Raw genomic sequence first — 26,165 nt, 5'->3', positions numbered from 1 at the left:
CTGCAAGCACATTCAGCAATTTTCTTTGTAATTTATGGACTGCTGAAGTAAGAAATATGTTGCAGGAACTACTTGTTAACTACTCAATTTCACAGATGTTTACACGTGCCTTTCTTTAGCATATGAGTAAGCTGAGTTAGTCAAAGGACAAAGAATAAACACATGTATTTACATAGATGTGTTTAAGCACTAACTTAAGTGGGGCCTAAGGTATTAGAAGCATGTTACTAGTACTATAACACTGCATTACAGCTTTTAAGGCCTTGCGTAAATAATGTAAATTAAATGGGTTGTGCATCTCAAGAATAAATAACTTTTTTTTTCTCGTATATTTTACAGAACAAGGCTCAAAAGGACATCTTGACCTCACAGAGCTAATAGGAGTTCCTCTTCCTCCTTCTGTCTACTTTGTCACTGGCTATGGAGGGTTTCCAGCTTACAGCCTTGGTCCAGATGCTAACATCGGTCGATTGACAAGTGCTGTAATACCCTCGGCTTTCTACAAAGATTTTGCTATTGTAGCTACAGTGAAACCAAACAGTGATTATGGAGGAGTGCTATTTGCAATAACAGATGCCTTCCAGAAAACTATTTACCTGGGAATGAGACTTTCATCAGTTGATGACAGCACACAGAGAATAATTATGTACTACACAGAGCCTGGTTCCCATGTCTCTCGAGAGGCTGCTTCATTTAAAGTGCCAGTAATGACTAACAGGTGGAACAGGTTTACAGTGACTATTCAGGGAAATGTTGTGGCTTTGTTCATGGACTGTGAAGAATATCAGAGAGTTCAGTTTCAAAGGTCAGCTCAAGCCTTGGTATTTGAATCTGGCTCTGGGATATTTATTGGCAATGCAGGAGCTACAGGACTGGAGAAGTTCACAGTAAGTGCTATCTGAAAAATTCACATGCCTTGGTGTTTTCTGCATGTTGCCTTTACTTTGAAAGAATATGGGAATGTTGTGAGAGTATGTAGGGGTGCAACGAGGAAGGGTAAGGCCCACTTGGAATTCAATCTGGCAAGGAACATCAAGGACAACAAGAATGGTTTCTTCAAATACATCAGTAGCAAAAGGAAGACTAGGGAAAATGTGGACCCACTGCTGAATGAGGTGGGTGCCCTGATCATGGAAGATATGGAGAAGGCACAGTTACTGAATGCCTTCTTTGCTTCAGTCTTTACTGCTAAAGCTGGCACTCAGGAATTCCAGATCCTGGAGGAAAGAGAGGCAATCTGGAGAAAAGACAACTGTCCTTTAGTAGAGGAGGATGTGATTAGAGATCATTTGGGCAAACTGACTATCCACAAATCCATAGGCTCCAATGCGATGCACCTATGAGTGGTGAGAGAGCTGGCAGATGTTATTGCTAAGCCATTTTTCATTATCTTTCATAAATCATGGAGAACCAGAAAGGTGCCTGAGGACTGGGGGAGAGCCAGTGTCACTCCAGTCTTCAAAAAGGGCAAGAAGGAGAACCTGGGAAACTACAGGCCAGCCGGCATCACCTCCATTCCTAGAAAGGTGATCAAACAGCTCGTCCTGGATGTCATCTCCAAGATCTGGAGGAAAAGAAGGTTATTTGGAGTGGTAAACATGGATTCACCAATCATGCTTGACCAATCTAATAGCCTTCTATTATGGCATAACTGGCTGGGTAGATAAGGGGAGAGCAGTGGATGCAGTCTACCTTGACTTCAAGGAATGTTTATCAGAAATTCCATCTGCTTTCTTTCCACTTTGGAAAGGTTTAAGCAGGTTTCTCCCTGACCCACTTTATCATTTACTGGTATTTACTTCCCATCCCCCCATTTTTATGGGTTTTCACATGCCATTTTTGGAGCTGCAATGCTCTTCTTAACTAGAAAAAGTAGACCATGCTTTACAGGCTCCAGGACATAATCTAGGACTAGATCCTTCAGTTGAGGCACTAGCTATACGGCGTGGGAATTGTATTGTCATTGGGACATGATAGTCATTGCATTCTGGCAGCTTCATTTTTTTCTACATTTTGCAAGAGGAAAACATAAGAATATATTTACATTTTTAGACTGGGTTTGTTATCATAAAATTTTATGCTTCAGATAATTTTCCAAGCAAATCAGAACAAAGTCTAGAGTTTTTGTTGATTTGTTTAATTCCTAGCCCTCCCCCCCTCCTTCACACATCCTACGTATTATGTCCTTGATCTGTTTTTGTTTCATGTAGGGCTCAATTCAACGTCTGACAATCAAATCTGACTCAAGGGCTACTGAAGATCATTGTGAAGACAATGACCCTTATGTGAGTATTCTTATAAATGCTTCTTCATCCTCAGAGCCTCAGAGATTTCAAAGTAATTTACCATTAGACATTTCTCAGAAGACTAAACATAGTATTTCTTCTTGAAAACATAGTATCATACTTAAAATTAACTGTGATGAGGAATCTCTGTTTTTGACTACATAGCCTCTAAAACTGTGATTTTTCAAAAAGCATCATTTTCCTCTGTCTAAAACACTTTTGAGAAAATGGACTATGACTTCGACTTTTCTGAAGGGTCATTTTCTTTAGATGTTGTAAGTACTGAAATAAGTTAACATCATTGTGACAGGCTTCACCAACTGAAAAAAAAGGCTTTTCTGCATCGAAGCACCCAGTTACTTGGAGATCATACTTTTTTCCTCTCTCCTGGCTTTTATGAACTTGCTGTCATGATTCGGTTTTGCACAGGCTTCAGGAGACATCAGTGGCAATGGCAGCATTCAAGAACAGGAAGGTATTTCCGAAACACAAGAAGTCCTTGTGCCTTCTCATCTTCCCATAAGGGTAAATTTGTTTATTTATTTGCTTTGCATTTCTGTTTTAATATTACTTTTTTAGATAAAGGTCAAGATTTTGTCACTAGTTTTTCATGAGGCAATTTCCAAAGTCACCTACCTGAACAACATGCACCCATCCACAAGAATGACTGCACTGTTCCAGATTTTAGATATTGCTATAGCATGGGGTTCCTCCTTCCTTTTTTGTGCCAGGCTGAAATGTTCCAGTCCATTCTTCACAATTAAGCTTTCCATGCAGCTTATATCAAGCAGTCTTTTATCCAAGTTCACATTGATTCATTTACAGAAAACCAGTAGGGTTGTGAAAAATTACTTTACAGAAAACATGTTCACATTTCCCTGATGTCCACTTAGTCAGTGTGTTTCCTACTCTATTCTTACATAGACCTCTGTTGAGTTTCCCAAAAATATTCTTTTGGGGGAATTTTAACTCATACGTGGTCAACATGAATGCAAAAAACTTTTTTTTCTGCTATGGTTTAAAATTCTCTGAGCACTTTTTTACAACTTAATTGTGTTTTGACCTGGCTTCCTGCTCCTGTTGTGTTTGAAAAGAGATTTATTATTAGGTTTTATGTCTTTTACATGTGATTCATTAAACTTGTTTTGGCCTGCCTTGTGCTTTTCACAAAATCACAGACTAGCTGAGTTTGTCCTGTCCAACTGCCTTCTCAAAGCAGAGTCAAGTACAGCAGGTTGCTCAGTGCCAGTGGATTTTGAATTTCCTCAAGAATGGAGATTCCACTGCCTTTCTATTCCAATGTATTTTTTTTCTGATGTAGAACTAGAATTCCTTGTATTTTGATGTGTGTCCATTGTCTGTTTTCCCTTCACTGGCTGCAGAAGGGTATGGCTCCGTCTTTACTGCCTCCTATTTTGTATATGTTAAGATTGCTCTGATTCTTCTCTTCTTGAGGCAGTCCTTGCTGTCTTATCTTCCTTTCATAGTTCAAAACCCCAGTTCCTTAATTATCTACATAGTCCTTTGATTGACTTGATCCACTATGTCCATGTACTGGTGAGGCCAGACCTGGACACAGCATTCAAGATGGGGAAAGTCTTTTCCTTATCACCAGAGGACAGAAAATCTGGAGAAAACAATATTTGTGAGTTTCACAAGTAGCATCCTCTTCTGAAGGGAAGTTTTGAGATGGACAGGACAGCAGGAGAATAAGCTGGATCTAGTTTTATGCACACCCAGGAATAAATTATTGTGATTTCTGAGTTCGGTCCCCTGCAGGAGCTAAATTGTAACTGGTTGTCCTCTCTGTAGTGTCCTGTTCATTCGGAGCTGCAGGTGGGAAATCAAAGGTATTAGGTGCTTCTCAGAGCTTCATTGACTTCTGAGCGCTGTACTTATACAAATAGTGCTCTGTATCTATACACAAGTATACTAATATAGCTGTGAAAGGAAGACTGCTGTGGGCAGTCTGCGTTCAGTGGCTGTTCTATTTTCTGTGGGGCAGAAGACAGAAAAATGCCCACCTGTAATCTCCGAATACATTTCCCCATTGCCTTTTTGCATAGAGAGTACCTGTGGAGAAGTAGAGGATATCCACCCTACCATTCTTTTACTAGACACATTCTTCCAGCTACATTGGCTGATATTGATCACAAACTTTTGTGTATGGTTATTAGATACTACTTTATTCCACAGATATGTCTTCACGTCTAAACTGACTAGGTGTACTTAAAGACATTCTGTTCAATTTTTTTTCCAAACACTTCACTAAATTACAAATGTACTTTTAAAACTATCCTAATTCTTCAGGCACGTAATCACTATCTATCAAGTTTATAATGTTATGAGTGTAGTGTAAGGTTTGGGGGGGGGTTTCCTACTATCTTCAAGTAAATATCTCTAATTTTCCTGTTGTTTTCTAGTGCAGAGGGTTAGATTTGAGATATTTAACAATATTGGGAAAGGGATCCATTTCATAGTTGGGTTTTTTATTCTCAAAATGAAGCATTTAAATCTCTGTCCAACTGTAGCTATATTTATCTTCCCAGTGAGAAATAAACACCGGGAATGCATCATAGACATTACAATTGAGCATATTCTGAATTGTGCAAATTATTTTCTGTTGTTCATCTGACCTATTGGTTATTCTGTATGAGGAGAAGGAAGTCACTGGACATTGCATTCAAAGGGAAAAGTTGGTTCTCTTTTCCCAAAGTAGCCAAGACTCACTTTAATTAAGGATTTTAAAATACAAACCTCTGTAGTACATAACTAGCTCAAAACAGTAAGATTACTGTGGTTCAGATAAACAGGCTGCATAGAAAGGTTTATTGGTCTCTAAAGATTAATTGAAATATTCCTTCACAGAATGTCAAGAAAAAGGTATATAGTTATGAGAAAAATAAGAACAGAGAAAACATGCATTTATTTTTCAAATGCAGGAAATAAAACTGAAATCAAATGAAAGTACTTCTGTCAGCTATAGTGGTGATCAGATCAAGCCCACAACATTTCCTTTTCACTTCAAATGGAGCTCCTGACCCTATTTTTTTTTTATTTCCTAATAACAAGAGATATCTTGAAGCTTTTCCTTAATTATAGAGATACAAACACAACGAGATAAAATTATAAACATGCCAATGATGTTACATCTCTTCCTTTTGCTGACAACCCAGGAAACTATTTCAGCAAGCCTTATTATGCCATTTTGCACGTGTTAACCTGGTTCAAGATGAGGATGCTTGGCCCATTAAGTCTGCTCCAGGATACTATGGCAACACAAGCGCTTTTAAATTTTATTTAAATTGCAAATCCGGGTTTGCATCTCTTAGTATACTGAGACAGCACTTTTCCAGATCTATAATTCCAGCAGGGAGTAGGCTCCTGTATGCAGCTGACACCTGGTTATCTAGATGGCCATCTCTTGCCTACCCAGAGCCAGCACCAGCATCGGAAATGGCAGGTACCAGCCAGCTCTAGAGAGACTTGCAGCAATAACTTTACATTCCTTGTATTTTTCTCCCTCTCTATGGGTTTGTCAAGTGTACATCACTTGGTCTGGAGGACTGGAGTTCAAAGGTATTGGGCCAGATTTTCTCAGGAGCCTGACCAAATAAGTGCGAAATCTACTGATAAGCAGATGTGCCCTGTACAGAAGAAAAAATATATAGAAGTTGAAATAAACTAAAAGCTTGTAAATGAAAGAGATTGTATATATTGACCATGAATAAATTTCAGGCTTTGTGATAACAGTGACAGTTAATATTTCTAAGGGAAGCATGTGAGTAGGAACACATACTGGCAAGACAATAGATGGGAAATATCTGAATTTCTGTTTTGTTTCTTAAATTTACTGGTTCTGATTAGTAATGCTTTGAGGAATGTGAATTACTGATTCATGCTTTAAAATATGTGATAAGCCTTTTCTCTAAACAATTCTTTGGATATCGGGTTTTTTAGCCTGAAGATATGCTGACTGAGCCAGTGGAAGCCCCCCCAACTATGTTGTCTTATTTGGAAGAAAACAGTTTCTCTGGAAATCACAGATCAGAAGAAACCTCTGAAGCAGGTAAACTTATAGAACAAGGCACTATCTCTTTTGTTTTGGGGGAGGGGAGGGAGGGAGGCGGTAGTGGTGGAGAGGAAGCAGGGGGAGGGATATTTACATTCCTGAGGCACAAGTCAGTCATTTCCCTGTGTATGAAAGGCCACTGTCATATTTTGGGTGCTGCCAGGAGTTGAAAATCCTATGGTTTTGGACATTCTGTTTCTTAGAAAAGAAATGGCATGTGAAACATTTGGTGTTTGAAACTACAGTCAATTTGTTGATACCAGCAAAAAAGTAGGAAGGAGTAAGCACAACCACGGTTCAAAGCATCTCTCACTTTTCATACTGTATAGGTGCTTATTTCAGTCGTTGTTAAACATAAAGAGAATAGATTTGCCATTCTATAATGTAGAAGTTTCAGTCACAGAATTATGGCTTATATTTTAAAATGAAAAAAAAAAAAAAAGGTAAAAATTGGATAAAACGAAGCTGACCTGAAGATCTGCTGCTGTGATTACTCTACAACACTCCAGAAAAGTGCAAGTGTTAGGCAAAAGGAATGAAAGGAGAAAAATCCTCTTCATTCTGCTTGGGTCAGTTAGAAGAAGCATGTCACTTCTTGAGACATACCTCTGCAAATAGTGCTACTGGCTTTAAAGCCATGTGGCACTTTTAGAAATGAATTCAAGATGAGTATTTAATTTTATGACCTTCTGTTATAGTAGAGCACATCCTTTCATGTAAAACTGAATACCACCACTGAATAAGTAACTGTTTCCTACTTGTGTTCCAAAGAAAGTGAATCTGCCTAGTGTGCCTGTGAGGTGTTTTGGATGCAAGTGTAGGCAGCAAAGTAATAAGAGCAAGGCATAATGCACTGAGTAATCAAGTGCTCCACTAGCAACGCAATTTCAGTGCATTCCTAGAAAACAAAAAGTATAGCTAATTATCTTAATAAGGCCAAAGACAGTGTTCTTGTTTAAATTTCAGACATACTTCAGATAGTACTTGTTGTATATAGCTTTAATTTTTTGTTATAGAATTAAAAGTAGACATCTGTTAGACTAGAGGTTAAGGAAAGCAGATGATGCAATACAGTCTTTGTCCTTAAAATAAACATTTGTTTTCTAATTCTATTCTCTCTTTCTTCTTTCCTTTTAAAAATTTCAAAGTTATAAAATGACTAATATTCATATTTAGGATGTATTTTGTCAGAAAATATATTTTTTTTTTCATACAACTTGCAGGATCTGTGTTGTGCTCTGATAAATACCTCTGGGTGGGTTTTATTTGATTCTGTTTCTTATTAATAAAAGTGATCAATTTATTTAGGTTCAGCTGTCATGGAAACTGGGCAAAACAACACTGAGTCTACCACTGCGACACAGAAAATCTTAAGAGAAGAAGATGGCTCTGATGCTAGTATTTTGCCAGGAGTAAGCAGAGACGAGGTCTGTACAATGGATTTATTATAGGTCTTTTTTTTTTCTTTTTTGTCCCAAGATCAAGAAACGTAAGAATTCTGGGTGCCTTCTAGGTGCCTTTATTTATTTCATCTTTGCAGCATTCCGAAAAGGAAGTTTTTAAGTTCTAGAATGCAGAAGTTTGGATCTATAACCATTGAGATGGGCTTAAGATTTTTGACTAACAAAATTAATTTATTCTTTTAGTTTTACATTTTTTTTCATTTTTTTAAGAAAGTGAGAAACAGAAAAAATAAACCATCATAAATCCTCACCGTAAAAGCCACAATTTTTATTCCTTGAAAGCATGCATCTTGGTCTTAAGGTAACTACCTTGCAGGAGAAAGTACTTCTTCCTTCTCAAAAGTGTGGCATATAAAGAGATTGAAAATTGCACCCTCTGAGTGCTCATCAAGTGTTTCTGTGTAATGCACCAAGTGCAAAGAAGCACTTTCTTATCACAGTGCTTCATTATCAGGTGATCCAAACAGAAGACTAACACTAAAACTCAAACTCTAGAGGAATCCATGCCTAATATGTGTATCTCTGACTTCCTTTAGTTGTCCACAGGACTAATCTGAAAATTTATAGTTTATGCAGATTATTTCTTTATAAACCAAATCTTACTTGAATTACAGTCAAAGAGGTTGATCCTATATTACTTGTCTTGACAAGGAATGACTGCATGGATTGAACTGGAAAAGTGCAGCTCCTAGTTTTTCTTTAAGAAAGTAGTCTACATTGCCTCCTGACAGTTGCACATGTTAACAGCCAAGGATGAAAAATTCATTTAAAAGTAACCAGCAGCTTTCCTGGCATTCACAATAAAAAGATGTTTTGACTAACAAAATAGTAAGACTGAACAACATTTCCACCCCTAGACTGCCTTATAAAGGAAGGATCATATTGGGCAAGTCAGTAAAGTTTTGGGGTCCTTGTATTCTCATGTCTATATCAGAGCAATTACATGAATAAATGCTGTTTACAGCCATGCCAACTTCTCTATAGATTCCTAAAATTCTGGTCAGGCTGACTTGTTGAAAGCATCCAAGCAGAAATTCCTTTCACAGTCCCCCCCCCCGATGGAAAAAGAGATTCTAATAAGTGTGTGTGCCACCATCTAGTGAGTTGTGCACTGGTGAACAGAGGAAAATCTGACACAGATGGACTGTGGATTGATTGTGGTTTGATTGACAGAGTTCAACTCTGTCAGGACCAGGAATAACTATAAATTACATGCAAAGCATTGAGATTACAATTAAATTACATATGTCTCTCATTTGGAATCCTGTGAGTTGGAGAGCTCCAGCTACTGAAATACTTGCCCTAGTTGTTGACATATTTCAAAATAACCGTTCTAGCACTATGTTTCTGTTAACTGACATTCCTAATCCAACAGATTTTTCTAAGCAGAAAATAAATAACAACCTTTCCTTCCTCTTGCCTTTGTGATTCCTACACTAAAAATGTATTCTCTGTATTGCTTGAAGGTGCAGTCAGTTGTGGGTGCTTCTGTCTGCCAGAAAAACATAGAGCATCAAGAATAACAGAACTTTTATTCTGAAGTTCTGCATTATGTGTTTTTTTCAAGTGTTTAGCGTTGCCCTGTCTACTGCAAATTTACTGTGGAACAAGATCTCCATTATACAAGCTATGCAATTTGTAGTCCAATTAATATAGGTAACACTGGTTTGACACAGCATTATTTTTTTTCAGTGTTATATGAAACTAAAATGTCAAGAGATTTGCTAAAGTCGATTCAACAGTGTTGCTTTTATCAAGCACACATATCATAATGTTTATCAAACAAGCCCATGCTGGTTTAACATTCTGTATGTTCACATTTAGAGAATGGAGTGGAATGGAATGAAATAGAATAGAATAGAATCATAGAATCACTAGGTAGTTTGGAAAGGACCCACTGGGTCATCGAGTCCAACCATTCCTAACACTCCCTAAACTGTGCCCCTCAGCACCTCGTCCACCCGTCCCTTAAACACCTCCAGGGAAGGTGACTCAACCACTGCCCTGGGCAGCCTGTTCCAGTACCCGGTGACCCACTTCCATGAAAAATTTTTTGCTGATGTCCAGCCTGAACCTCCCCAGTGGAGCTTGAGGCCATTCCCTCTTGGGAGATGAGGCCAGTTCCCTAGAGTAGAGTAGAGTAGAGTAGAGTAGAGTAGAGTACAGTAGAGTAGAATAGAATAGAATATTTCAGTTAGAAGGGAACTACCTCTAATTCAACCGCCTGACCAATTCAAGGCTTACCAAGTTAAAGCATGTTACTAAGGGTATCATCCAAATGCCTTTTAAACACTGGACAGGCTTGGGGCATCGACTACCTCTCTACAAAGCTTGTTCCAGAGTTTGAGCACCCTCTCAGTAAACAATGTATCCTACTGTACAGTCTAAATCTCCCCTGGCTTTAAGCCATCCCTATATCGTCTGTTACTGGATACCAGGGAGAAGAGATCAGCACATCCTTCTCCACTTCCCTTCCTCAGGAAGCTGTAGAGAGCAATGAGGTCTACAGAATAATGAGGTTGCCTCTTAGCCTCCTCCTTCCCAAACTAGACAGGCCCAAAGTCCTTAGCCACTCCTCACAGGACATTCTTTTTAGGCATTTCACCAGCTTTGCTGCCCTCCTCTGGATGCATTCAAGGACTTTCACATTCTCTTAAATTACAGGGCCCCAAAACTGCAAACATTACTCAAGGTGAGGCCGCACCAATGCTCAATACAGCCGGTTAATCACCTCTTTTGACACGTTCTGATTATTTGATAACCAGGATGCAGTTTGCCCCTCCTGGCCACCAACACTGCTGACTGATACTGGGTTTCCTGTCAACCAGGACCCCCAGATCTCTTTCTGCAAGGGCTGCTCTCAAGCCACTCATTTCCCAGTTTATACTTGTGCCCCAGCATTATTCCTTCTTTGGTGCAGAATCTAGTGTTCAGACTAGTTAAATTTCAACCAATTAATCACAGCTCAATGCTCCAGTCTATCTAGATCCTTGTTGCAAGGCCCTGAAGATATTCAGCAACACTCCTGTTTTGGTGTCATCAGCAAACTCGCTAATTGATGCATTCAACTCCTGCATCAAACTATTGATAAATATCTTGTACATAATTGACCCTAGAATTGAGCCCTGAGGAACACCATTGGTGACCTGGTCACCAGCCATATGTAACCCACATCTACAATAATTTGAGCTCAGCCCTTCTGCCAGTTCTTCACTCAGTACATTATGAACCCATTCAGCCCCAGCTGGACAATTTGTCCAGGAGGATGTTTAAGGAGAGTTAAAAGCCTACTGAAACACAGAAAAACTACGCAACCGTCTTCCCTTCACCACTAGATGAGGTCACCGTAGATAGAAGGATATTGGAATAGTTGAACAGGACTTTCCCTTTGTGAACCTACATTGGACATGCCTGATGACTGCATTATTCTTTAATTGTCTTTCAATAGCACTCAATAGAATATTCTCCTTAATTTTTCCCAGGAACTGGTATTAAACTAACAGGTCTGTAGTTCCCTGGGTCTTCCCTCACTCCCTTTTTGTAGACTGGAATACATAACTAGCTTCCAGTCAGAAGGAACCTCCACAGACTCCCAGGACCTTTGGCAGATGATCAAGAGGTAACATCCACTAGCTCTTTCAGTACTCTAAAATGTTATCACAATCCTATTATCTCACTCAGGTTATGATCTTACCCACAGCTTAGTTAGCTAAGTTCTCTTCTTACACTTTTCCAAATGGGGGGAAAAAAACTCTAGTGAGATCACATGAAAAAATCTCTGATCTTTGGGAACCTTCCTATTGACAAAACCTAGAAAGAAGTTTTAAAGCATCAGGTACCAGATCCTTTGCTGAAGCTTTTAGATCCTGCTAACTTGAAAATGCTCTGTCACTATATTGCATTCATATTAGTTTCATTAGCTACTAATAAAACACAAAATGTTTCATTGCTGCTATAAAAATGTTACTAAATCCTAGTGCTTATTTTCAAAAATATGATAAAAAAATTACTTTAATGTTCCACGCTGATTTTAATTTAATATTTAATTAGTGTCCGAAGTTCACCTACTGAAATATTTATTTCATTCCTGGTTTATCTCAGTTTTTCTTTTTATTATTCTTACTTTCCCTTGACAAAATACTGATGCTTAGTAATTTTTTTTGCTTTCATTTTTTGTCATGTTTTACTGTTTGCTATCAGTTTCTTCATTTCATCTTCTATCACTTTCCTTTTTCAAACAAGCTGGGTGGTAACCCTCTGTTCTTAGAGCTGTATATCTTGGCGGAGTTGCTAAAGTGTTCCTAACCTCTCTAAAAAGAGAAAGAGTTAAAAAAATTTTCACAATTTTCTCTCAGACAGACAGGTTGTGAAACTGGTCTTTTTTCTACATGTAGGTCTTCAACCTACATTATTGGTTTAGACTGTGCAGATTTGTGCAGATATGGAATTAGGGCCAGAAAGGTCAGAAAGGAGAGGATGGGCCTACAGAGTCTCCAGGAAGGCTAGGAGTAGAAGATGTACAGAAAAAAAATCAAGGGACCTCTTCAGTCTCCAGGGAAACTTGGACAACATGGTCAGCCTGTGAGTATTTTATAAAGTGTAATAGTCATATCATCACAGGTGCATGAAGGACTGAAAATCCACAACGTCACTCACTGTTATTGGTTATACTTCTACAAGATGGGGTTTTCACCCCACCAGATCAAGCTGGGGAAGCATCTTATCTGCTTTGCACATGTGTCAATGGCTATACAGAGCCTGATGAGAGATGATCATCAAAAAGCACAAGGCAAACAAATGAATGTGCCAACATACTAACATTCTTAGAGTGGTAATTGCACAAAATCTTTAGACAGCCTTTGCAGTCCTCCAACGACCCTTACAGCTGTCATTTCTGAATATGTTCAAAGCCACTGACTTAAGAACTCATATGCCTCCTTCAGTGGCTCCTCTGAGAGCCAGGGTGTTTCACCCTTCATATCCTTCTGAACCAGCAGCACAAGGCCTTAAACAAAGGGTGCAAACCAATCAGCTGTGACATAGTATTCGTTACAGTTCTGGTTTTCTATTTGTCACTGCATGACACATCAAGCTATAGCTGTCTTTCTCTTTTCTTGCTTCTTTGTTACGATGTTTTAATTTACCTTTCTAACAAAGATTTTTCATTTCAGGGCATTACTAGTAAAAACGGGTTACCCATAAGCACTCTTTTATATATTTTGGTTAACTGAAGGGAAAAAATCTAACTTGTTTTTGTCAGAGGCCCAGCTACTTTGAAGCTTAAGCAGCAAAGTTCTTTCTCCATATGTTCTCTTTGGAAAGCAGCTCTGGTGCTGTAGCTGACTTTCTCAGATTGCTAAGAGAGGAGGACTCAGTTTTCTAAGGGAAAATTTTGATTCTCCAGCTGGAAATAAGAGGCATGTCATGTCATAAGCATCTGTACAAGGAGTCCAGATTTTGGTGAGGCTGGCTTTTTTTTTTTTCAGAGAGGAACTTCAAAAGGAGGATATACTTAGACCCAGACCTCTTCCAGGGCAAAACAAAGTGCTTCATTGAGCCTCATAGACACATGCTGCCATGTTACCTGCTCCTGACCTCTGCTGCTATTAGTTTCCAGATGTATCTCTCATCTCTCAAGTCTGTGCAGTGATTCATCTGTACCTTCTACTTCATCCTTCCTTCTTTCCGTTCTGTGCATTCCTCTATTATACCTCCTCTTTTATCACATTTACTGTTGTCTTCCTGTATTATTCCTTCCTCCCTCTCCAGATGACTCTCATCCATACATTACTGCACCATGAGCCGCTGATAAAACCTCCAAGGTGAAAGCAGTGCCCAGCAATGCACACAAGAACAACCCCTTGCTGTCTTATACCAGCAGTGTCTCAGCTGCTGCTGAGTATCTGTCCTCTGAGTATCTGTCCTCTGTTGATGCTTTACCATCTGGCTTCTTTGTTTCCTTCCTTGTTACCTGTTACTGTCCACTTTGTGCGTCTTTTCTCTAAGAAGAAAGCACCCAGGAAGCTGCCACCATTACCATGCCTTCTCCTCTTATTTATACTGTCATGCACCACTGCTGTGTCTGTTCCTACCCCCTGCAGGTGGAACCTCAAATGAAATTAGTATGATTTAAGATATTAAAAAAAAATCAGTAGTCATTCATGGGATATATTATTCAGCTCCTGCGTGAATATTGCCTGCATACATTGCTATGTTCATAGAAACATAGCCGTTTTTGCAAATATTTAACCTAAACTCAGGTTTATGTGTCATTCGGGTGTTTTATAGACAAAAGGTTTTAAATTTTCTGTATTAACAGATTCTGACTACTTTCAAGCACAGTATTTTTTAAGAAACTCTATGAAACTAAAATACTGGGGAAATGTCTTATAAAAAATTCTTCAATGGTAATTCAAATACTTCAAAAACAACTGCTTCTTCCTTTTAATAAACTCTTATAAAAATCCTGTTACCATATCATAGACATTTTGTTATATCTTGTGAAATGACACCATTGTCCAGTATTTTTGATACTCTTGTCCATGTGCAAGCTGGATTGAAATCTTGCCATATACTTTGCAACTTTACAATTGAAAACTGATGGGAATGGGCCTTCACTCAGCAATAAATCAATATGCCCTAGATTTATACTGGCCATGGTATGCCACTTTTCTGTAAACTTGATATCAATTACACTAGAGGAAAAATAATAACGGGAGAAAAAAAAAATCTTTCATCTTATTACAGACACATCTTTCAAATCAGTACAGCCCTAGAACTTGAATAGTAGAGTTTAGGTAACACAAGTGTCTAGAATTCCCCAAATGTTGTTAGGGAAAACAGAATTTATTTGCCTTCTGTATTTTTCCAGTGTCCTAACAGAATTGATAAATAGCATCACTTTACAAGAGCACTGACTTCAAAGCTGATGGGGGTTCTTTCTAGCCTATGGTCAACCTCTATAGGAAGCGCATGTGTGTGTTATGTGTAAAGAAGATAAACATATATAGAAAAGCTGTTTGGGATTAATTAGACTGGTGAAGTTTTAGAATGGAAAATGGTGGTGAAATGCCAATAGTTCCACCATTCCCTGTTAGATGTACCATCCTACGTGGTAGCAACTGATATATTCAGGTGGGTCAAGCTAAAAATGGTTTCAGTAGAAGGTGGGAACAGGCTAATGCCAATGGTATAATTTAGTGCACTCAAGGCAGCCGTTTTCAGCAGTGTGTTTACAAATATATCCATCTGTTCTCTGTTCACTTCTGAATGAAATTAAAAGTACATTCTTTCCAATTTTGATTTTTTCTCATAGTTTGGAAGTTGTTATCAGAAGAAGCAGAATTCTAGCCCAGAATTTACTGCTGTAAGCACATTCGCAACTTTGGAATAAATGAGACTTCTTACCTCTTAGATAATTAAATGGCTAAGAGACAGAAATTTAAGTTTTTTCAGAAAGCGGTCCACTATTCTAGTGGGATATTATAGTTTTCAAATGCTTGTTATGTCAGTGCTGTGTGGTCCACTTGGCATCCAGACAATCCAAATGCAGCTTGCTAAGCGTTTCCATCTGTATCCCCTAAATAAGCTGACATTTTGGTAGCAGAAGTGATGAGAGGCATATTTTGTGTATTGCCAACTGCGTAGCGGTGTAAATCCCCTATCTCCTCCCACTGTATAAACAAGAATTAGATCCAGGCACCTTCTGTCCAGCCTCTGCTGCTAAGGGTACAGCATGTTTAATTTGCATTAAAGATACTGTTTAATTTACAAAATTTATTTCTTTTAGGACTGAAAGGAAAAATAGGCTTAAAGCAATAATCCTGCTAGTAACCAATGATCAATCAGATAACATTTATGCTTGGATGTGTTAATTTGGTACACTCTTAAAAGAAAAATAATAATAATAATAATAATAATAATGAATTAATGAATTACAAGAAGATTTTAAAACATCCTGCTACTCACTCCATGAATCTGCATGAAGAGCGGACATGACAGAGTCATAAGGTTTTTTCAAGAATATGAATAAACTCAGCAGCAGAAAAAAATGTGAGCTTTCACAGAACCACTAAGGAAGATATTTTTAACACTGAACAAATAAAAATCAATTGTTGTTATATAATAACTGCTCTGTGTACCTTACTCCACTTGCTAAGTGATTTAACAGAGGCAGTAATAATCATACTACCTACTGAAATGAATATAGTTGAAATAAGAGCTAAACCACCTGAAGCAAAAACATGTATCCCTTCTAAGCTGAAGTGAGCTATAATGGATTAATCCATTATAAAGCACGTGTACACAAACCCAGCATTCAGTCAGTTGTTCCATGTGCCAACTCAATAATTAATTTTATCTGTTTACCAAGACAAGACAGCTTCATAAATTCACAAACATAACCCATACAAACCACTTATATTGAGATTGAATTGAAAATGTCCAGAATCATTTCAAAGGTAAAATTAGCCACCAGTACAGGTATGAGGTCGATGAAAGTGCATGGCAACCCTCATTTCTCTGTCCAGCTGAACATCTGTCTGTTGTAAGGGAAAGGTATATGGGCAATTATGATAAACTGAAGAAGAGTGAAGGCACGTCAGGCTGTTAGGAAGCATCTCAGGTACACCATGATGAGGGGACACTAGTAACTTCCCTGCTGAAGCAGCATGTCTGTGACTCACCCCAGGTACACGTTCACAAAAGTGAGCAGCATAGGAGGAAACAAAAAAGTAGGACTTAAGCTCCGTGCACAGTTACAGGCCATCACCTCTTAGAGGTTACAGAGAAATGGTGGGATAGCTTACAACTGGAGTGCTGCAGTGTATGGATACAGGCTCTTCAGGAAGGATAGCTTGGAAGGCAGTTTTATCAGTAAGGCATTTAAATCAGTTGGCAATAGCATTACAGGCACTCCTGTATGAGCATTTCATAGCCTCATTTCTGAAATCTCTGAGCAGTCTCAGATCAGCAAAGGGTAGGTTGATGACTTATTGAGCAGGAGTTTCTTTCTCTTCAATTTGTCTCTCCATTCCTCTCCACTTTTCACCTTATTCCAATAGGGACACTTTAATCAGTCTCGATTCCTGCAGCACAAAGTAGGACAAACAAGACAATGCTCTGATCCTCTTTTACAGATGTGAATAATTTTTACATTATTACTTATCCAGAAAATAGTTTCATTATTTTATTTCCTAGGACCTGTTTAGGATGAACGAAGATTAAAAAATTGACCTGTGCACAAAACAAAAAATTGAAACCAGTTTTGGCTGTTAAGGCAGTAAGCACTTTTGCAGCGTAATATAGATTTCAGGAACAGTAGTAGGATCCACGTGCCACTTTCTGATTCTTCTCACTGAAAATGAAAATGGGGAGCTGCCTGTAACTTTCTCACTGTGGTCCTTATTCAGACCAGAGATATAGCCGTGAGATGGACACATGGAATTGGATACAATTAGGCTTCCCAGACATGAACTGTGATCCAAATCGAGAGCTGGGTTTTTTTACTTCCTTGGTATCACACACGCAAGTAGAAGAAAGTGCTTGAAAACAAATACAAAACACTGATGGGGCTATCTGAAAAAAATCAAAGTATACGCTGAAATGAAGAAAGAGTATCTAATAGAATCATTACAGCTGTAAAAGACCTCTAAGATCATCAGATCTAATCATCAGCCCAGCATCACAATGCTACTAAACCTATCCTGAAGTGCCAGGTCTATGTGGTTTTTAACACCTCCAAGCTTGGTGACTCCATCACTCCCCTAGGCAGCCTGTTCCGATGCTTCACCACTCTTGCAGCCAAAGAGTTTTCTCCAATATCCAGTCTACAAGCCTCCCCTGGCACAATTTGAGGCCATTTCCTCTCATCCTGTCACTTTTTACTTGGGAGGAGAGACCAGCACCTGCCTCACTACAACCTCCTTTCATGTAGTTGTAGAGGGATGTAAGTTCTCCTCTCAGTATCCTTTTTTCCCAGACTAAACAGCCTCAGTTCCCTCAGCCGCTACTCCATAAGACTTGTTTCACCAGCTTTATTGCCCCTCCTTGCACACACTCCAGCAACTCAATGTCCTTCTTGTAGTGAGGGGCTCAAAACTGAACACAGGATTTGAGGTGCAGCTTCACCAATGTGAAGTACAGGGTTGCAATCACTTTCCTGGTTCCTGCTGGCCAACACTGTTTCAGATAGGAGCCAGGATGCTATTAACCTTCTTGGCCACGTGGGCACAACTTGCCACAGGCAAGCCTGACATTATCCCTCTCCATCATCAAGTGCAATTCAAAGCTCTGTCAACAAGCCCTGCTAGCTCATCAGCAAAGATCCTGCTCCCACTTTGAGAAAGATGAATCTCATCTGATGCCAGCAATCCTAGTGCGGCGCAGGCAATCTCATTATAAAAAATTTTGTAGTGACAGAGCCATCCTCTCATCCGGATTGTTGATAAAGGCTGACCCCAACACTGAGCCCTGGGGGACTCTGCTTGTGACCAGCTGCCAGCTAGATTTAAGTCCATTCACTATAACTCTCTGGGCTAGCCCATCCAGCCAATTTTTCACACAGTGAAGAGTACACCCATCTAAGCCATAAGGAGCCAGCTTCTTTAGGAGAATGCTGTGGGAGACTGTTAAATGCTTTACTGAAGTCCAAGTAAATAACAGCCACAGGCTTTCCTTCGTCCACTAGGAGTGTCACTTGGTTATAGAAGGAGATCAGGTGCGTCAAGTAGGATCTGCCTTTCATGAACCTGTGGCTGGATAGGCCTGATCTCCTGGTTGTCCTGCACTTGTCTGGAGAGTGCACTCGAGATGAACTTCTCTGTTACTGAGGTCAGGCTGACAGGCCTGTAGTTCTCTATATCCCCCTTCTGGCCTTTCTTGTAAATGGGTATCACATTAGCAAGCCTCCAGTAATTGGGACCTCCCGTGTTAACCAGCACTGCTGGTAAATGATGGGGTGGCTTGGCAAGCTCCTCTACCCGCTCCCTCAATATTCTTGAATAGACCTCATCCAGTCCCATGGATTTCTGACTGTCCAGGTGGCATAGACACTTGTAAATAAACATGCCAGCAGGCGTTAATTAAACACATTCTCTGTGAATCTGACTGAAGTGTCACTATAGCAACCATTCAACAAAGCTACAGGCAACAAAGTAATGAATGAATACTATGAAATCTAATAAATTCTCAAGCATAAAGAGCAAGTGACCAAGAGGCAGCTAAATTTCACTGTTTTCCTCCCATGTGACCAAAGATATGAATTTAGAGAACATAATTAGAGTGCTTATAAGCCAGATAACAGATTGACAGGTTAGAGTGTTAAGCATGGCCAAGTAGAGTCTGTATAAATCAGTTATGTTCTCTGTGCACTGCCTTAAGAAAGCTCAGTGCAACCAGTCTGGTTTTCTCTCTTTCTGGTGCAACAATAAGAAAGAGCTCACACTTTGCCGGCACTACGTGTCAGGATGGATGGGTAGGAGTCTGTGCTACATGAAAGCATTGGTTTTCTCTTCTCCAGGCTGAACAGACCAAGTGACTTCAGCTGCTCCTCTTTCGACTTCCCCTCCAAACCCTTCACCAAATTTGTGACCCCCTCTGGACACTCTCCAGTAGCTTGATAGCCTTTCTATACTTTGGTGTCCAAAAGTGCAGACAATACTCAAGGTGGGGCTACACCAGTGCAGAGCAGAATGGACAACCACCTCCCTTGACTGTCTAGCAGCACTGTGCTGGATGCACTTCAAGATACAGTTGGCCCTCTTGGCTGCCAGGGCGCAATGTTCGCTCACATTCAACTTGCTGTCAACTAGAACTCCCAGATTCCTTTCCTCAGGGCCCCTCTCCAGCGTCTCCCCAGTCTGTATGTATATCCAGGGTTGCTATGTACCAGGTGCAAAATCTGGCACTTGCCCTTGTGACTGACCATTGCCAGTCCTGCTTAGTGAATTCTCCAGGAAAAGGCATGTTGATAGTTGAGAATTAAAAGATACATTATAAAAGACTTTAAACTTAAGATTGGAAAAAATGAAGCAGAACCTCAGCACTTGCCTTTAGTGAAAAGTTATAGAGTTGAGCAAAAAATTTAATAAGATATGTAAATATCTTAAGGAGAAGCACTTCAAACTAATCTCAGCAAAATGCTAGAGATGATAAAAGAAAGCCAAATACAATGACTTGGTAGTAATTATAAGAGAAAATTACATACTTCTGACAGGGTCTTTCATCATGTTGGCAGTAGATAAAGGTATAGATAAAGTAGATAAAGACATAGAAGAATAATCATGACATGGTGATATTGGAAAAGGCGTTACAGATGATAGCAATAAAATGAAGATATTTACTTATTCAGTACCATGGTGTGACCACATTTTCTATTTATTCATTTATTGGGATGGAGGGTGGCATATGTAATGTACCCTGAAAATGCAAGATCCACAGTAAAACATTACTCTGTCAGGAAATATAGACCGTCTAATGCGGTTAATTCTTTTTAACAGTAACTGAATTCATTGCAGAAGTTAGAAGGGAAAAGTGCTTTCTTCCTTTGCCAACACAAAGATCATATTTCTTGGAAGCTTTTCTTAGCAATGAACAAAGTTCAGCTCTGCTCTAAGCAGACATTTTTATTATTTCTTGTCACTAGTGATCCACACAGATTGCAGCTAGTGCTGAAAAATCCTACTCTGCATTTATACTATTAAATCCTTGCTGATTTATCTTTATTCATGTTTTAGGGTGATCCTGATGAGGGATTGCCAAGACCCACTGGACTAGCAGGACCCACAGGACCATCTGCTCCTTCCAGAAGATTAGTGAGTATATGGGGTTCTCTGTCGATAACCTCAGCTTGCCATAGAGGAATCCAAACTTAATGGAAGGTTTTCTCTGGGAAAGCAGCCTGACTGCCATAGAGATAATAATGTTTTCTAAAATACTCATGCAGAAATACAAGTACATGTTTGACTAAAGTGTGTGACTACTGTAATCTACATAAACACCCAGTATTCACATTTTAAAAAGCCAGTTGATGTTTGAGCTCTCCTGTGCAAAAGCAATAATTTATATGAGAAAAAGAGAAAAATGTCCTCAAAAAAGGCACTATGAACATAAATTATTCATTTCTTCCCACTACTGAACACAGAAATGGTTTGACAGCCACTTACGTTTGCTGTCATTAAACATACAGGCATGGTGATGGTGTTCATATTTTGAATGCTCAGTACACAGGCAAGGTTAAAGAATATGTTCCAGACTCATCTCTCTTCTCTGCTTGGACCTTCCCCACTGTTTCCACAAATATATATGTGTATGCAGCTGAAAAAGGAATCTGGTCTGAATTTTCAATTAATAGTGTGGAAACTGTTTTTACACGTAGACACAGCCCACCAGTGATAGCAGTGGAAGCCCTGTGGTGGACTTTGAAACAAAACTAACTGTCACACAGAGTATTGTCAGTATTCAGGAAGATAATTTGCAATATATTCCAGTGACCAAAATAGATTATATACTCTCCTCATCAAGGGTCTGCAAAATTATATCAATCTGTTTCGGTGGCATAAAAATAGGGTTATGAAGGGTTGCACAATTTAATCTCCTGATGGTGCATTCAAGAGACCAGCAGGCAGATCCAGATCACTGGGGCAAGGTGCTCCAGTCCAACAACTTTTCTCACCCAAAGGCCTCTTCTCTGTATGTAGCAGTGAACACCACATCCTGCACCACTTTTACATTTTATTGTCCATGATAGTGAGTTTCAAGGGCTTTTATTCCATACTGAAGTGAAAGAAGTCTCAGCAAAGCCAGGGAATGCACCCCTGGGCTTTTGAGACATTAGCTTTGATTCTATTATAACTGATTCAGGTACTAGTTCTCTGTGTACTTCATGCTGTACTTCGCAAGCATGCACGTCTATGAAACTCATCAGAACGCGCGATGGGAATCCGTAGCTAAATTACTTTTACATGAGGTTGACATTGTTTAATTTTTAAATTGTGATAGGACTCACACATGTAGAAACAAGTCATATTTCAACTGCTAAGTTTGTTGCACATCTGGTTTATTCTTTTAATTTTTAAAAATAAAAGTTCTAATAGAACTTTCATAGCAAGTCTGTAATTTAAAAAAAAATGGGTAACTGGACTTAATTTCACTTTACTATATATACAATGTAGACAAATCATGGCAAATTTCAATGAATGTACTTTTTTTGCTTTAGAGGTTTAAAACATTCCTTGTTGTATGCAAACTGACTGTAGTTTGACACTATATGATCCCATAATATAGGAAAGACTGAAATTGAGAGCTTGAGTCTATGAAATTGGCTTTTAGATGAATAGAGTAAGACTTGAAATAATAAAACCAAACTGTTTTCTAACAAAATATTTTAGAAAATGCGTTTTGTGTATTAATTTTCCCTTTATAAAATGTCACTTAGGACTTCCAGTTCTAGGTATCTCAGAATTCAGCTTTTGACCTTAGAGGCACATTCTAAGAAAGAGTGGCTAGTTGTTAAGTATGCATTTTAGGACATTCCTAATGTTGACCAAGCATCTTTCCAAAGATAAAATTTGTCTGAGATATTGCTTCAAACCCTTCAGTTTCACTGAAACAGTCATATAGCAATATGGTATGAATAATATGGTATGAAACCACCAGGAATATGACTGAATTTTTGTTATAATTAATTTCAAAAATAATTCTGCTGCAGATGCTAGTGACTATAATGGTATTTGCAGTAACAGGCAAGTGATATTTTAATTTGTCAGCTTTAGGAATACTGTTTTAAAATGGAATTCTCCTAATTTCAGAGTGAGGACTGGAACATGAAGAATCGGGTTCTGAAGACATTGATGGAGAGGACTGAGATTTTAAGAGTAAGTATACATTGATTGTTTATTTCTCATTAGCATAATAAAGAGCTTTGTTTTACTCATCCAGAGTTGTGTGAAAGGTCCTCTTACGATGCAAATTTTGTACACATTTAGTTCACAGCATCCAGAAATGCTTTGTAGGGTTTCATTTCAACATCTGAAAAGGCCTAAGTGTATGTGAGTGGGGAAGAAGTGTGAGAAGAAGAGGACAACGAAAATATAATGGCTAAAAGTACTTTTTAAAATGAGACTGGTTTTCATAATCTGATTCTGAAAAGATGGCGAGAGAAAAGAGAGATTGGAGTGATACTATTCTTTGCTTTTTTAAATTTGGGGTACCTGTTCTAAAAAATAAGTATGTCTGTATGAAATACTTTATGCTAGCCAACTTCCCATGTTGATCCAATTTGATGGTCATCTGAACTTCCCTGTATCCTTGCCTTTGAGAAGAATTGTCACATTCAAGGCTAGCTAGCAGAGGAACATGATTTGGCTTAGTGAAAGTTAATAAGATTTTGATGTGCATGTGCCTGAGTGAGATTCTCTGGGCTACGTAACGTGGGAAAAACAGACTTCTGTCATTGAGAAAGAGTATTGATGCCAGGATAAACTTGAGCCTAGGGCAATTCATGCATACTTGTCCATTAATTAAACTGAGACAGTCAGAGCAGTTTCTGCCTTGGATTGTTCACATCGTCCTTCCTCTGGAGGTATCTCTCAGCTTCAGAAAGAGGTTATATGACTTGTGAATCTACTAACTACTTAATTTTTGCATGTAAAATATTCAGGAAAGTCAGCATCAATTTGGTTAATATCTGTAGATTGTGCTGTAAAACGCAGCCTATTCTTTCACAACCATTCAGCTGTGCTTGGGATCAGCAGGCTCCAGGAGGAGCAGAGCAGATTAAGTGGGATTAGTAGGGTTTCAACGTTTCATCTTTCAGCTTATTCTGTCACTCAGCATTTTGTGTCAAGGGCCTCAAGCAAGCTTTGTTTTAGGGATTGAATTGGTGCATTGGTCCTTGTGCTTTCCCTTCACAGAGACTGGACAGATTTATGAGAAACTGTACTCCTATGAGCATGGCTCTGAATTAAAAATAGGATATCTGGCTTGTTTTTCTTGCTCTTTTTTTGAGCTTTTGAGTGGCAAAGGAAACTTTTGGAATGGGGATTTTTTCCTACTTATTTTTTTTGCTGGACTATTTTTTTTTTTTTTTCAGAGAAGAGGCTATCTTGCTAACTTTCCTAAATAATTTTCCTAAATAATGCTGCAGCTTTCTGAAGAATGGACTCGCTGGATGCCTGTCTCCTGTAACTCCAGACAATATTCTGAGGCCTCTCTTTTGCAACATATTTAGTGATACTTTTCATTCTCTCAGACTGATTTCTGCCTGAAGACTTCTTTTCTGTTTCTTCTTTCCTCCAAAGTATTCCCAGGGCTCTTCAGGAGGGAATTGCCACATACAGAAAATTAGTTATCTTCCGTAATTTAGAAGACTAGTATCCTTAGGTGCCCTATATAGTTAACGAGACAGGTGAGTGCTTGGGATGGCGCCCTGCAGAAGACTCAGTTGACTATACTGAAAAATCCAAGATGCCCATCTTCCTAACAGACTCCTGTGGATGACCCTAAGTCAGAATTAAAGAGTGCCATGCCCCCAAAAAACTGTCTGTGTTTGCCTACTAAAGCTCAATAACAAGGATTGACTTGCACATGAGAGAGGATATTTACAAACATATTATTACTCCTAAAGGAACATATTTCATTCATTTTATTAAATTTGAATATATCTGCTCATGTCCATGCAGGATAGATCTTTGAGGCAGAGGCATTTTTACAATACTGATCAGTGATCCCCTGATTTCATGTTGGTTATTTTCCATAAAGTTAGACCAATAATTGGAATATCTCTAAGGTTTTTACTGGGTTACAGAGAGCTGATACAGAATTTACTGGTTTTTAACTTCCTGCTTGCTGCTGCATGCCCTGAGATGGCACAATTCAGAAAGCAAGAACGTCAGTGTGACCTTACATAAAGAGTGTATAAAACTGGTTCCTAATAAAGCATGAGGATGGTAACCCAAGCTATTGGTAACCCAAGCCAGAGAGTTTTATAAAGCTGAACATCTGTGCGAGCTATATTTTCCTGTTCCATGTAAGTACAAATGAACCTGAATGGGACCATTTCTAACAATGCTGCTGATTTATCCAGGGTCTTCCTGGGCCACCAGGCCCTCCAGGACTGCCTGGTCTTCTGGGAAAGCCAGCACCTGATTCAGGTGTAGGACCTCCTGGGTCACCAGGGGAAGACGGAGCTTCTGGTGAACATGGCCCTGAAGTGAGTACACATTTGTGCGTGAACATTAGTGTGTTTCTGTCCTACAACACTATGTTCTAAGCGTTGCAATCTGTATGATTTTTAGTAATATTGCAGAATATTTTTAATTGAAGAGCTTGGATTTTATGCACATGTAACAAAAAAAAATATAATCATAAATGTCTAGTTAGTCAATGCACATCACTCCACAGCCAGATGTACATTGGGCAGACAGATACTTGTGATTCTGGACCAGGATAAATAAAAAGTAAGAATGCATTTACTGACACTAAATGAGGCTGAGAATTACTTTCAGGAATATAAAATGTGCTAGATCATTTACTTAATCTGCAAGGAATTAAGAGTGTTCAAAATTTCAGAGTGTTTCTTCTTTGAATAAATTGTATCCCTCTGAACTTCACTAAATTAAAGCTGTGATGAACAGAATACAGAAAGTGTAGCTGTATATGGACTACCATTTTGCTGAGCTACATGCAGTTTCAGCGTTTGCTGCATTCAGGTGTTTTGGCTGTGTGTTGAGAATCTGCTTGGTTATTAACTGAAACATCCTTTTATTTTATGTTTTTACATGTGATTAATAGGGCAGTTAGTTAGTGGTTATAGCTTGCAATCAGAGGTTTCACTAAGGTGAAATAACCCGGTCCCAAAGAAGTAGGCTCAAAAAGCAGTATTTTTCATCCAGGCTTTTCACTAGTGTGTTTCAACAGGTGTAGTCCAGATCCTTAGAAATGTGTCTTAAATTTGAAAATAAATATCAAACATCTAATATGCAAACATTGTACTTTCTGCTGTTTTTCTTGGCTTTCTAGAAATTAATGCATTTTTCAGTGGTTTTATGCATTAACAGTCGTAAGATCGTATTCTGCGTTCTCAATGGTTTGCTCTCTGTGCTGTTTACAGAGTTAGCCTCTGATCCAACAACCAGAACATATTTGTTCTATAGTTACAGAAGTTTAGGCCATTTCTTGTACACTTCAAGTAAGCATGGAATTAGCCAACAGTGCTCAAGCAACAGGACGGAGCTCAGAGCCTGTCAGTCACAAAACTAACAAGGCTGGACTGCACTGAAATTCATGCTGCTATAACAGCCAGTGACAACCTGCACAGGCTAATTTAATGAACTCTTGATATAGTCC

The 26,165-nt window shown here is 38.9% G+C and overlaps 1 protein-coding gene across 1 annotated transcript in view; it reads left to right on the top strand.

Annotated features, from left to right (window-relative positions):
• LOC104055762 (collagen alpha-1(XV) chain) overlaps positions 1 to 26,165 on the top strand; it is a gene marked incomplete at its 5' end in the record, with an annotated part of 137,814 nt that overhangs the window by 51,663 nt on the left and 59,986 nt on the right. The window contains 9 exon segments of the mRNA XM_054057883.1: positions 340 to 887; positions 2,211 to 2,285; positions 2,715 to 2,810; positions 6,246 to 6,354; positions 7,666 to 7,784; positions 20,555 to 20,632; positions 21,196 to 21,342; positions 22,628 to 22,693; positions 24,904 to 25,029. Of these exon segments, the coding sequence (XP_053913858.1) occupies positions 340 to 887; positions 2,211 to 2,285; positions 2,715 to 2,810; positions 6,246 to 6,354; positions 7,666 to 7,784; positions 20,555 to 20,632; positions 21,196 to 21,342; positions 22,628 to 22,693; positions 24,904 to 25,029 (1,364 nt within the window).

Source organism: Cuculus canorus, chromosome 2 (assembly GCF_017976375.1).
Source record: "Cuculus canorus isolate bCucCan1 chromosome 2, bCucCan1.pri, whole genome shotgun sequence".
NCBI classification, from domain to species: Eukaryota; Metazoa; Chordata; class Aves; order Cuculiformes; family Cuculidae; genus Cuculus; species Cuculus canorus.
This window is presented reverse-complemented; position numbering and strand designations above follow the sequence as displayed.